General features: G+C 35.8%; 1 protein-coding gene across 2 annotated transcripts in view; it reads left to right on the forward strand.

The window, feature by feature from the left end:
- KIAA1958 (KIAA1958 ortholog) overlaps nucleotides 1-11038 on the forward strand; it is a 250101-nt gene extending 239063 nt beyond the window's left edge. For both annotated transcript variants that reach the window (XM_074207492.1, XM_074207491.1), the window contains one exon: nucleotides 7825-11038. In XM_074207492.1, coding sequence (XP_074063593.1) covers nucleotides 7825-8628 — 804 coding nt within the window. In that variant the 3' untranslated portion in view covers nucleotides 8629-11038. The remainder of the gene's footprint in view (nucleotides 1-7824) is intronic.
- The last annotated feature ends 1989 nt before the right edge of the window (nucleotides 11039-13027 follow it).

Consider the following 13027-nt stretch of genomic DNA (forward strand, 5'->3'; position numbering starts at 1 on the left):
TTTGCTTCCTGAGCTATGTAAGGAATTGTTTTCTAATAATACACCCTGAAGTATCTGCCCTTTGAAAAAGAGAAAAGAATTTACAATGGTTAAGAAAAAGCAAATCTGCCTTCCATTCTTTATCTTGATAAGAAAAGGCAGTATGAATTACTCATGTGAGAAAATCAAAACATTTCCATTGGAAAAAAACAAAAGACTCTTCCCTGTCAGTGTTATCCCTTTTTTTTCCTTCCTCCTATTCCCCACCTTCTAAATAATGGGAGGAAATTTGCATTAAAAGGAAAGTTTTCCAAGGGATTCAGATAAACACAAAGTCAAAGTCCAACATATATGCAAATTTTCTACTTCCCAAAGAAGATTGTATACCATTGGAGAGAAATGAAGGACTCAAATAAATAAACTCAAAATAAATAAAATCTTTAAAAAAAAAGAAAAGAAAAAAAATTAAGGTTTCCCCACAGTTCCCTTCTTTCTTACCTTAACCTATTTGCCTCCATTTACCTCTTTCTCTCTTAAATGTATTTTAATAACTAACATTATATAGTGTTTATTGTATACTAGGCTCTGTAAGGTCTTTACAAATATTATCTCATTTGATCCTCACAACAGCCCTGGGAGATAGTGTTATTACCCTCATTTTAAAGATGAGTAAACTGAGGCAAACAAGGGTTAAATGACTTGCCTAGGTTCACAAAGCTAGTAAATACATGAAATTCAGATCTGAACTCAGGTCTTCCTAATTCTAGACCTAGCACTCTATCCTTTGCAACATCTAATTGCCCCTAGTCTCTCTTCACTGACTCCCCATTTACTTCTTTTCCATCTGTATTCTCAGTTCTTCCTAATTCAAGAAAGAAATTCCAGAAAGAAAAAAATGTCCCTGCGTTCTCATATTCTACTTACTATCTCATCTTTTTTCCTCCTTTTGATTTGTCTATTTCTTGAAAAAACTTTCTATATCCTAAACTTCTACTTTCTCACTACCTACTAAATTCTCAGACTTTTGAATTTTGATTTCCATTCTCAGTATTATTCTGAAACTGCTCTGATGACCCCAAAGACCTAATTGCTCAAGTTAATGTTTTGGGTTTTTTCAGTCTTTACCCTTTCTGGTCTCTTTGCAACATTCAACATAGGTGAACATTATGTATGTTCTCCTTTCTCTTCCCTTAGATTGACCTCATATTTTTCCAGTTGACATTCTCCCATTCTAACTGCTCCTTTCTCCTTCACTAGCTCCTCATATACTTCCTGACTCTTTAATTTCAGTATTTCTCCTGAGGGTGGGACCATAGCCCTCTTTTCATCTTTCCCTTTGCAATTGCAACTTCTAAGCAGATGACTCTCAGATCTTTATTGACAGTCCTAAACTGTCTTCTAAACTCCAGATCTTCAACTTTTGCAACACAACTTGTGTTTCACAAGCACATTAAACTTAACATATCCAAAATCAATTCTTGTTCTCCCTAAACCTGTTCATCTTTATGGCTTTTATTATTTCAATCAGTGGTACACCATTCACTATTTCCCTCTATGTTCACTGCTTTGGAGTTATCTTTGATTCATCTCATCTCTTACTTCCCATATCCAGTTTCCAAACCCTATTGATTCCATCTCCACAACAATCTCCCATAGCTCCTGTTCTAAATGATAATACACTAGCACTGGCTCTCATTTACCCCTTACCTGGACCATTGTGATAATGCCTTAAAGATTCCACTACTTGAAGTTAATCTTTCTTCCAATTCACATTGGCTGCTGCAAAATATTTTTTTTTTCTTTATAAATACACTGCTCTTTTACTTACAAAGTAAGAGAGAAGTTCAGACTGCTATGCCTTCTATAATATGACACAATACTATCTTTCTGTTCTTTTCTAGGCAGCTAGGTGATGTATAGTAGATAAAGTGCTGCGCCTGAAAAGATGTGAGTTCAAACACTACTTAGTATACAGTATACTTAGTAGCTATGTAACTCTGGGAAAGTCAGTTCTACCTGTCTTGGTCTCTTCAACTGTAAAATGGAGATAATAATAACACTTACATCCCACTGTTGTTGAGAGGATCAAGTGAGAAAATATTTTTAGATTGTTTAGCAGTGACTGGCAGAGAATTGATGCTTAATGATGTTCCTTCTCTCCTATTATTTTATACTACAACCAAACTGTACAATTATTTCACTGACCAAAAATGCACTGTTATCCCTTGTTTTCTTGTGCTATTCTCTACGTCGAGAATCCTCTCCTTCCCCTTCTTTTTAAAATTTTTACCCATTTTAAAATTTTTACATAAATTTTTATTGTTTTTTTATATCACTTCTATTTCTCAATACCCCTTCTTCTTCTTCTTCCCAGAGAGTATTATAACAAAGGAAGAAAAAAAAGTGAGGGCTGGGAGGGGGGAGGGAGAAGGAAGAAGGGAGAAAAAGAATAAATAGTTCAGTAAAACTAACACATAGGAAAATTCTAACCTCATTACAAAGTTCTACACCTACAGAAACCCACCTCTCTTATCTCTCTGGAAGAGATTGTTTTATTGTAACTGATTGTTTTTTCTGTTTAACTTATTATTGTTAATATGTTTAGTTTTCCTGTTTCTACATGACTCATTTTGTATCAGTTTGCATAAATCTTCTGGTTTCTTTGATCTATCTTTTAGAGCCAGATCAAATATTGTCTTTCATTTTCCAACATTCTTTCTACCCCTGATTGTTATTAACCTTGCCCCTCAGATATCACTTTTTCCCCCATTTTATAATTCTCCAATTATAGCTGTCTGTATTGGTGTCTTATCCCCCACTAGATTATAAACTTCTTAAGAGTGATGATATTGATGTTAGTTCCCCTAGAGTATAGTGCTCTACATTAAACCTAATATGCTTAATAAATATTGAATAATTTATCAGGAAACAGTTCTATTTTAATCTAGGCCCTTAGACACTTTCATCTTAAAAACCCTGATTAAATTTGTATCAGCCCTTATATACATACACACACACACACATATATATATATATATATATTTTTTTTTAATTGACTACTATTAAACCACAAAACATATCAGAAATAGGCAGGGATAGTTGCATCTTGTTGATTGTACTTGATAACATGAGATCTGAATGTTCTTCTTACTCTCATGTTTCAACTGAATAAATATTTATTATTGAGAGCCTACTATGTGTAAAAAAACTTTTCAGGAATATTTAGCATGTGACCAGTGAATAGAGTGCTGAACCTGGAGTTAGGAAGACTTGAATTCAAATTTGGCCTCAGAGATTTATTCATGGAGAGATGCTGCACAAACTACATCTTGATCTCCTCATCTGTAAAATGGAATAATAATATTACCTACCTCCCCCTGTTGAGGTGAGGATAAAATGAAATACTATTTGTAAAGTCTATAATAAATGCTTGGGGCAGCTATGTGGTATAGTAGATAGAGTGCTAGGCCTGGGATCAGGAAGATGAGTCTTCCTGAGTTCAAATCTGGCCTTAAATACTTACTGGTTGTGTGACTTGGCCAAGTCACTTCACCCTGTTTGCCTCAGTTTTCCATCTGTAAAATGAGTTGAAGAAGGAAATGGAAAATCACTCCAGTTTCTCTGACAAGAAAACCCAAATAGGATCACACACAACTGAAAAAAAGATTGGAAAAACTATAATATAAATGTTAATGATTATTACATACATTTGTATTATTTAATCGAAATGCTATCTGTCTAGAAGAGTCAGTAGAGTTTATCTAATCCAATTGTATTATTTTTAAATATAAGAAATTAAAACCCTCAAATTAAGTGATTTGCTAAGGGTCACCTAAGAAGAGTCTAAAGCCAGATTTGAACTCACAACGATGAGTCTTCCTGATTAATGACAGTATGAGAAATAGAAGCCAACCCCTGACTCTCAGGCCAGTACTCTTTGCACTGACCCATATTGTTTCTCTACTATAGAAAAATTTTCATTTATTTTTTTAGTTAGACCCTAAATTTCATCAAGGTACAGAACTCTCCTGTTAGGAAATTCCCTGTACCAATGTCGTTCAGGGCAGCTAGGTGGCACAATGGATAGATTGCTGGACCTATACTCAGGAAGATTGATCTTCCTGAGTTCAAATTTAGTCTTAAATATTTACTGTGTGACTCTGGGCATGTCTCTTAACCCTATTTGCTTCAGTTCCTCATCCATAAAAATGAATTGAAGAAGGAAATGGCAAACCACTCCCGTATCTTTGTCAAGAAAACCTTAAATGGGATCACAAAGAAATACAACTTAAGTCACTGTACAACAACATAGCCAGCAACTCGGTTAAAATTAGATTTGCATGGAACATGAAGACATTTAGTGTCTTGCCCAGCATACTGTGTTTATGTCAGAGGCAGAGCCTGAATCTAAGATGTTCTTATTCTTAGGCCACTGTTTTTCCACTGCTCCATGCTTTCTTTCACAAGTTACTTTAAAGCTGTACTTTAGATTCCTGAGTTTATTTCCATAGTGAGCATTACAAAGTTTCTGAGACTTTTTAATTTGTTCATGCAGACCTGTGATTTCAGTGGTATAGCAATCATTGAATAAGAATGAAATGTGAAAACCCTTTTACCACTGCAGATTAGCAGCTACAAGTGACTTCAAGTTTTAAATCATCACTAAGAAATTAATTAACTTACCCATGGTCAAATAAGAAGATGAGAGGTAGGATTTGAACCCAGGTTTCCCTGATTCCAAACAGGCCCTCTATTCACTATGTCAGACTATTTCTCTTAACTTACTTGACATTAATGAAATGGAAACTAAGAGCCACCATGGTATATCAACTGCACAATCAGTTCTGTCCAATTTTCTATCTTTGACATTGACTCTGAGGAATGTTTTGTGGGAGAATATTGTTATGTTCTAAGATGTCTAATTCAAAATATACAGATACGCTGCCCCAAAGATCACTTGCTTCTCTTACCCTATTATCCTATTAGATTTAACATCTACTTCTCTAGGATCCTTTTACATTTTCAACCTATATCTTATCTTGTTTTACCAATTTGTATAGTTTTATTAGTTGCTGGGTAAAATAGCACTATTTAAAGGAAGGAACCAAGCATTTTTAAGCACCTTTTTTGTGCTTTGTGCTAAGTTCTTTACAAATATTATCTCACTTGATCTTCACAATAATCCTTGGAGATAGGTGTTTATTTTACATTTGAGGAAATTAAGGCAGACAGGTTAAATAACTTGCTCAAGATCACACAGTCAATAAGTGTATGGACTATGATTTGAATTCAGGGCTTCCTAATTCCAAGCCCAGTGCTCTGCCACAAAAATACCATTTTAGAACTTCAAGGCTCAAGAATAGCATCTAGGTGGAGGAAGGAGAAAGGAGGAAACAGTGCTAATGTTCTGAGATTTTCCCACCTAAGTACATTTTTATGTCATCTATAACCTTCATGACTGTGTAAACTTCTATCAAAATGCCCCTCAGCCTTGAATTCTCTAGACCAAAGAATCCCCATGTGTCTTCAGAGACCAGCTCCTCCATCCACTTTATCATTTTAATTGTAAGATAGCCAAGTGCCTCAACCATGATGTGAAATCAATGCTTTAAATTGCTCCCAGAAGGAAACTGGTTTCATGCATCATTTCTGTAACACATTGAAGACCTTGGTAACCTCAAGGAATGATACCACCAAAACTCACTCGGATAAAATTAAGGAGGCAGCCAGTCTGGGCCAGACAATTGATTTTTATTTGCAAAGTGATCTGAAAATTATTTATAGCTACTGTTGACTTTGCACAAGAATTATATTGACCACTGGATTTTTTCAGTGGATTATAATTTTTTAAATGAAATGGTGATTACATGAAAGAAAAACTTTTTGAAGCCTAAATCAACTTATTCCCTTTCCCCTACCCATATTTCATCTCAGGTCACTAAATTAATAAAATATACAAAAATATATACCAGGTCATTACTATTTACAAAATGTTCTACTAGACATGATGGGAATATGAATGTGAATAAGACATGATTCCTGCTTTCCTCTAATGTGAACTGTATTGGAGAAGATAAAGCAAATGCCAAAGGCAACATGGCATAGTAAATGAAAAGAGAATTTCAAGAAAGTCATTAAAAATTTTCAGGTCCTGTCTTTGACATATATTGGCTGTGTGACCCTAACAACTTAACCTTTCAGGCCCTGGGCAATGTAAGTTGCAGAGTAGTTGTCAGTCTGATTGGTTGAAGAAATTATTGCATCAAGTTCTCAATACCAATGAAAAATTTCTTTCCCCTCTGCACCTCAAAAAAAAGTAATGGCATGAACCTTACAGGTGAAGAAACAGAGAGAAATCTTTGCATTAGAGTGATCAGGGAAGGCATCATGGAAGAAGTGATATTTGTTCAGTCAATTCCCCCTGATTTCTCTTATCAACAATAACCAATAGGACAAGTATTTATTTGTCACATTTTCTATAATTATCAAAGCTAATGGCTCTGTTGAGACACAACTATTTTGATAGATTGAGATGTTTAGAAGAGAAAAATGTAATGAATCCATAAGTGGCAGTAAGTTAATTGAGTGTATGTGTTGAATCTCTTTAAGACCCTCTGTTCTTCGAGAAATTTTTGTGTGCACGTATGTACTTGTACACATAGATACACATACACACAAATACCCTATCTCCCTGCCTTCCCTTATAGACTAGTCTCTTATTTGTTTCCCCAATATTGTAGGTATGACTTGGAAGCTTTGCCAGAATTTCCAGACCTGATTGTGGACTCTAGGAAATAAAAGCTATAAGAAGAAAGAAAGAAAGAAAAAGAGGGAGGGAGGGAGGAAGGAAGGAAGGAAGGAAGGAAGGAAGGAAGGAAGGAAGGAAGGAAGGAAGGAAGGAAGGAAAAAGAGAAAGAGCAAAGAAGGAAGGAAGGAAAAGAGAAAGAGCAAAGAAGGAAGGAAGGAATTCTTAACCATGAAAGTAACTGTTTAATTATATTTTGTTTTCTTTGTAATTCTCTATATTTTACTTTGTGCCTTTTTGAGACATTCTCCTAAGAAGGGTTTCATGGGGTTTGCCAGATTGTCAAAGGATTCCTTAAGACAAAAAAGTTCAGAACTACTGTTCTAGATGTCTGCTCACCACTCTTAGATAATTTCTTAGAGTCTAGAGAACCCCAGAGATAGAGACCAAATGACATGTACATTTCCATTACATCCTATTTGCAAACAGCCTCATTGCCCGAGAAAGACAAATCTATTTAATTCCTATAACTTTCACTAAACCTGTCCTATAGATAGGAGATTGCCCCTCAGTTTGCCTCTCATTTTCTAGGGATTCAAATGAGAGTGAGTGAGCTGAGAACCTCTAGGAAAAGTTTCTATATTTGTCCCAAGCACTGTTTTTGCTAATGCATTAGCATTTTTTACATTTGAGCAACAAGAGATACCCTGAAGGTCCAAGTTTTTGTACAAAGATAAATTTCCAGATTATACTTATTGGTACTAGGTTGTGATTATGCCCCCACTCCATTCCCACTCCAGAAAGCCAGCCAACAGTGAGTTCAGTATCTTCCATCCTTGGAGTCAGAGACTTATTCTACCTAACAAAGACAGGTTCCAGGTAGGGAATGGGTTTGGTCTAAATGAAAGCTACTTCTTCATAGACAGGAGGGAAATCATTTGACTTAGAGAAGAGAGAACTTTCTAGGTTAGGCAGTGTGACAGACAAGAAATTCATCTTTATCTCAGGGTTTTTAAAATATCCCTAGTGGATTAGGTATATGGGGGGCTGAGTTTTTGTGTACCCCCAAATGTATAACCTTGGTATTTGTCTTATTTGAGATTCCTGCTGTGAAACTGAATGAACTCCTTGAGGATTTTTATATGACTGTGAAGAAAACAGATGGCTCGGACTTTCTGGCCACATCCCTCCATGCCATCCGCCGTGGTCTGGACCGCATCTTGAAGAATGCTGGCGTTGGCTTCTCCATCACCAGTAACATCTTCAGTTCTTCCACCAAGAAGCTCAAGGAGAAGCTACGGGTATTGAGCAAGGCAGGGATGTCAGGTGCCCGCTCCCGAAACATTGTTTATTTTTCCCTCTCTGATGAGGAAGAAATGTGGCGGACTGGATGCCTTGGGGATGACAACCCCATTGCTCTTCTATCTACTGTGGTCAAATACAACAGCCAGTACCTGAATATGCGGACCTTGCAGGAACATGCAGACCTGATGTATGGTGATATTGAGCTTCTCAAAGACTCTCAGAACCGGCCTTTCTTTGCACGAACAGATAGTGTGAAGAGAGAAAATCGGGTCAATGCCACCAAAGTATGCTATGGGCAGATCTACCATGAACATTCCAAGGGCCACAAGCTTTGTCCTTATTGCCTACTCTATAAATATATGTACATTCATCGGCCACCAACCCAGATGGATGCCAAGTCCCCTTTCTACCTGACAGCTCGGAAAGAGATTAGTGGCATGGGAAATGTGTGGTATGAGGAGCAAAGGATGGGCCTTCGATCTCTCAGGGGGATCGTTCCAAAACTGGCCAAAAAAGTCAAGCTTGAAAATTGTGAGAATTTTACTTTTGTCTCATTCACACAGGCTTGCAGGAAGTTTGGTCCACTGAATTGTTATTAAAGAACCTTTTTCCCTTTCCACAAGCCTTGTCATCACTTCTGTGGGAGTATGGCATAGATAGTGAATTGAGTGCTAGAAATGGATTTGGAGAGACCCAGATTCAAATTCTACCCCTAAAGCTTAACCTTGGGCAAATCACCTGACATTTCTGTACCTCACTTTCTTCATGTGCAAAATGAGGGAAATTATAGTACTAACCTCACAAGGTTGTTGTGATGATCAAATGAAATAATATACATGAAGGTCTTTAAACCTTAAAGTCAGCCATTACTGTTATCAAGTAAGAAGACTTAGAATTGGGAGGATATGAAAAAGTGACAGGAGCATCTATACAAGCCAAGATCGAGACCATTTCAAAGTATTGAGGAAGATGAGTGCATATCAATATCAGGCTTAGTGACAATCAGCATAGCTTGCTATTGTTCTGATTTTTTTTCCACTTTTAAAATCATAGCAGTCTGCTGCTAAAGTGAGGATATCCTATCCAAATATAAGGGCATTATTAAGACAATGTATATTGTCTTTAACAAAAGTGAGGGAATCAATTTATTAAAAGTTAGAAAACTCTCCATATCTTTATATTAGACTGTGATCAGCTTGATTTCTATTCATGTGATACAAATTCAGAGCTGTGCATTTTTGCACAGTTTTTTTTCCCCAAATGAGATTCATTAAGTAATAATTTTTTTAAAAATCCCAGTAGCCCAGTAGCTTTCTGATGTTATAAAGAGAGTACATTGCTTTCAAATTATACATAGAAGAGGGAAATGGAAACTGAAAGAGGCAGATGCATTAAATGGTTCCCAGAGAAAAATTGTACTTGACACTCCTTTATATTTTGTTGATGGATAACCTCATTCTGCAGAGCAAGCAACATTGCCTGATAGAAGGAAGGTCCTGAGGCTCTGCTGAGCCCTGGTGGTATGACTGTAGGACCCTGCCCCCCACTGTTCTCCATGGTAGCAGGGGCCATCTCTCCACTGAGCAGAGACACTTTTATGACAAAAGATTAATGTACAAAGAGGGTCCCTTTGAGAAAAACATTTCCTATGGAATATATGATCTGTGCTCTCACGAATTCTCACCATGATAGCGGCTTTGAGTAGAGGACCTGTGATCAAAGCCTGAGAGATTAAGAAGTGCCTATTTCATTCTTAGTATCACATGGAGGTTATTTCCATGAGAATTCATCTTTGAGTGGTCATTAATGCTGGGTGTTCTAAAGATGGTTGTTTTCCTAATGTGTTGTACTTTACACTGGATCTCCGCGTAATCATGAAAAGTCTTTCTCAGACTCAACCAAAATAAAATCCTAAACCTTAGAGAAACAAGCTCCCAAGCAACACTAAATAATCATCCTTGGAAGTTCTTTATTTTTAAAAGTCAGACTTGTCAAAGAATGGTTATTTCCTTCTTCCAGTCTTGCACTCAGGCTTGTGATACAGTGGATTTTATGTTTGTTTCCCTCTTCAGCCATGCCAGGCAAAATCAGAGGCAGAAATTAGGAGATTAGCATTGTGACAGTTTATTTCTAGTAGTTGAATTTACATTACATGAATAAAAATCAAGCTGATCACAATCTAATTTAAAGAAATGGAGACTTTTCTAACTTTTAAGTCTAGCTTGAGGCCAGCAATTAATTGGATGGAAGTATATTGAGCTTTGGGTAGTAATTTTTCAAATGATTTTCTTTTAATATTGGAGGCAGACTGCTACATCCTTATGTGATTAAATTATTATATAATTCTTAGAAACCTCAAATGTAATTTCCAAGAGCTATTTACTACATAGGAATTCAAATATTCTCAATTATGTATGAGTTTTTAAAAATTATCTTATTTTGACATATATCATGTCTTTACTTGAAAAAGTCATTCACTGGACCTCTTGCTTTATCAAGAGAAAGATCCTAGTCAGTACTGCCAATGATCCCTTAAAGGTTGAATATGTTTCCCTTTTCAATTCCTTGAGTTTACTAGTTTCTGTGACTAGAATGTATATGAATCTTTTTCATTTTCCCTTGCTTTTATCAATATGTACTTTAATACTTTTAAAGATTTTTTGATTTCATCAATATAGGGCATACCCTTGTTTGTCCCACTCCACACTTACAGGTTGATTATTCATGACTTTCTGTGGAAAAAAAGAAAGGAAGGAAGAAAGGAAGAAAAGAAAGAAGGGGAAAAATGTATTTCCTGATAGCTAACCTTCTTCTGGTGATGGGTGTCCTCAAACTAAACTAGGCTAATATTCTTTCATTGAACTCTTACTTGAAGTCTATTTTACCCAGTAGAGGTAGGATTTGTCCCCTACTGAAGTTGTCTATAAAAACTCTAAAACACAGAATATGTTCTAAGTGATGTTCTTTGTAATATAGTCAAATTTGCATCTAGATGGCAAATGCTCTTCAATATTCAACAAGTAACTGAGTACCATACAGTGTACTGAAGTATACCTTAGTATAACTTTTAAAATTTGAATTCATTAGAAAATTCCTTTCTGTTTTCTTCTTATTTCTACTTTCCTTTTGTTTGTGAAATAATAGAAGATACTTTGTTTTAGAGAAGAATTAGGGTTATTTTTTCAGTCCTGGATTGGACAAATTTACATTTCTACCATTGACTTATTTTGGTCGAATTGTGGACCATACAGAATCTAATAACCAATGTTTTCACTAGCGGTAACAGGATCCTATTCCTTTCAAGTCATGATTTTCACTAAAAAGCACCAGGATCTTTTCTAATGTTATCTCATTTATACATCTCAACAGCTCTAATATTCCTAGTTGATTCATAGCTTTTGCTAATCATCTTTATGTTCAATACTGATCTTGCTATACCATGGTGCTTCTATTGGGGAATCATTAATACAGCTTTGCTGTTGAAGCCAACTTGTTCTTTTGGGGTTTTAAAAATTATTAATGTAAAGTCTTTTATTTATTAGTTATCTATTTGAATATTGAGAACTCACTCAAAACACTTCTTAAGTGAGGAGGTGTTGGGGTAATCTAAAGAAAGATTTTGCCATCCCTTATAGAATGAAAGAATTGGACATATTATCCAGATTTGTTGCTTATCTCCTTGGGAGAAATGACCAGTTTCTACTGCCATGAAGAGATAGGGATGAATATAGCTGTACCCTTAGCACCCAAAAATATTTTAATAGCAATGGGATGAGAGAGAGAATATTTTTTCCATATTAGCTTAATTAGGCTATATGGTCCCCAAAGATATTTGGCAGAAGACTATCAAGATTAAAGACAGAAGAGCTGATTTGGAAGGAAAAATCACCATCCTCCTATCCTTAGAAAGGAAAATTCAAAATGATAGGGAATAAATGTCCCTCTGAATCCAGGAAGAGCTATTTTTGGTATTCATGGATTTGAAGTAGAAAACAAATACCAAGTAATTCTCAATTAGTAAATTGATGGTATCTATTAGTTTTGATATAATTAAGCAATAAAAACCCATTTCGGAGAAATGGTTGACACTGCCATGATTGGTCACATCATGAAGGTCTTGCCCTACATATTATTGGTTCTGAAATGAGCTGAAGGATCTTCCTGGGCAAACACATTATCAAGGATCTTTTCAGAATACTTAAACTACTGATATATTTTAAACCATGATCTTTCCAAATTGAATTTCATTTAATTCAACAATTATATATTACTGGTTCTTGTCCTTTGTTATTGAAGAAGATCAAAATGATATCACTATGTTTGAGACAAATTACAGTGTATCTGACTGATCGTGGCTGATCTGACCAATACGAGCTCAGAATGCTCTACCATAGGTTGGGCACAAACACCTAGAGTAGGTTCTCTAAATTTATATATCTCACATTTCCTTTGAGCTGCTTCCAGTCTGTCTTCTACAGAGATTGCAGCACCCTCAGCAATGAGGGCATGCCATGCTGGTCGGTCCTGTACCAGTATCTCCAATGCTGTGAAATCAATTCTAAAGTTCTTAAGAGAGGCCTTCAAGGTGTTCCAGTATTGCTTATTCTGATCCCTTTATGAGCCACTTGCCCTGTTTGAGTTCTCCATAAAATAGTCTTTTTGGCAAGTGTACTTCTGGCATTCTAACAATGTGACAGCCCATCATAGTTGCACTCTCTATATAGAATGCTAGATAGTTTAACTAGAGAAAGGACCTCAGTGTCTGGTATCTTTACCTGCCAGGTGATCTTCAGAACATAGAGAAATCAAATTTGCATCTAGATGGCAAATGCTCTTTAATATTCAAGCAACTGAGTACCATACAGTATCCTGAAGTATACCTTCGTATAACTTTTAAAATGTAAATTCATTAGAGAATCCCTTTCCTTTTTCTTCTTATTTCTACTTTCCTTTTGTTTGTGAAATAATGGGAGATATTTTGTTTTAGAGAAGAATTAG

Source organism: Macrotis lagotis, chromosome X, assembly GCF_037893015.1.
Source record: "Macrotis lagotis isolate mMagLag1 chromosome X, bilby.v1.9.chrom.fasta, whole genome shotgun sequence".
NCBI classification, from domain to species: domain Eukaryota; kingdom Metazoa; phylum Chordata; class Mammalia; order Peramelemorphia; family Peramelidae; genus Macrotis; species Macrotis lagotis.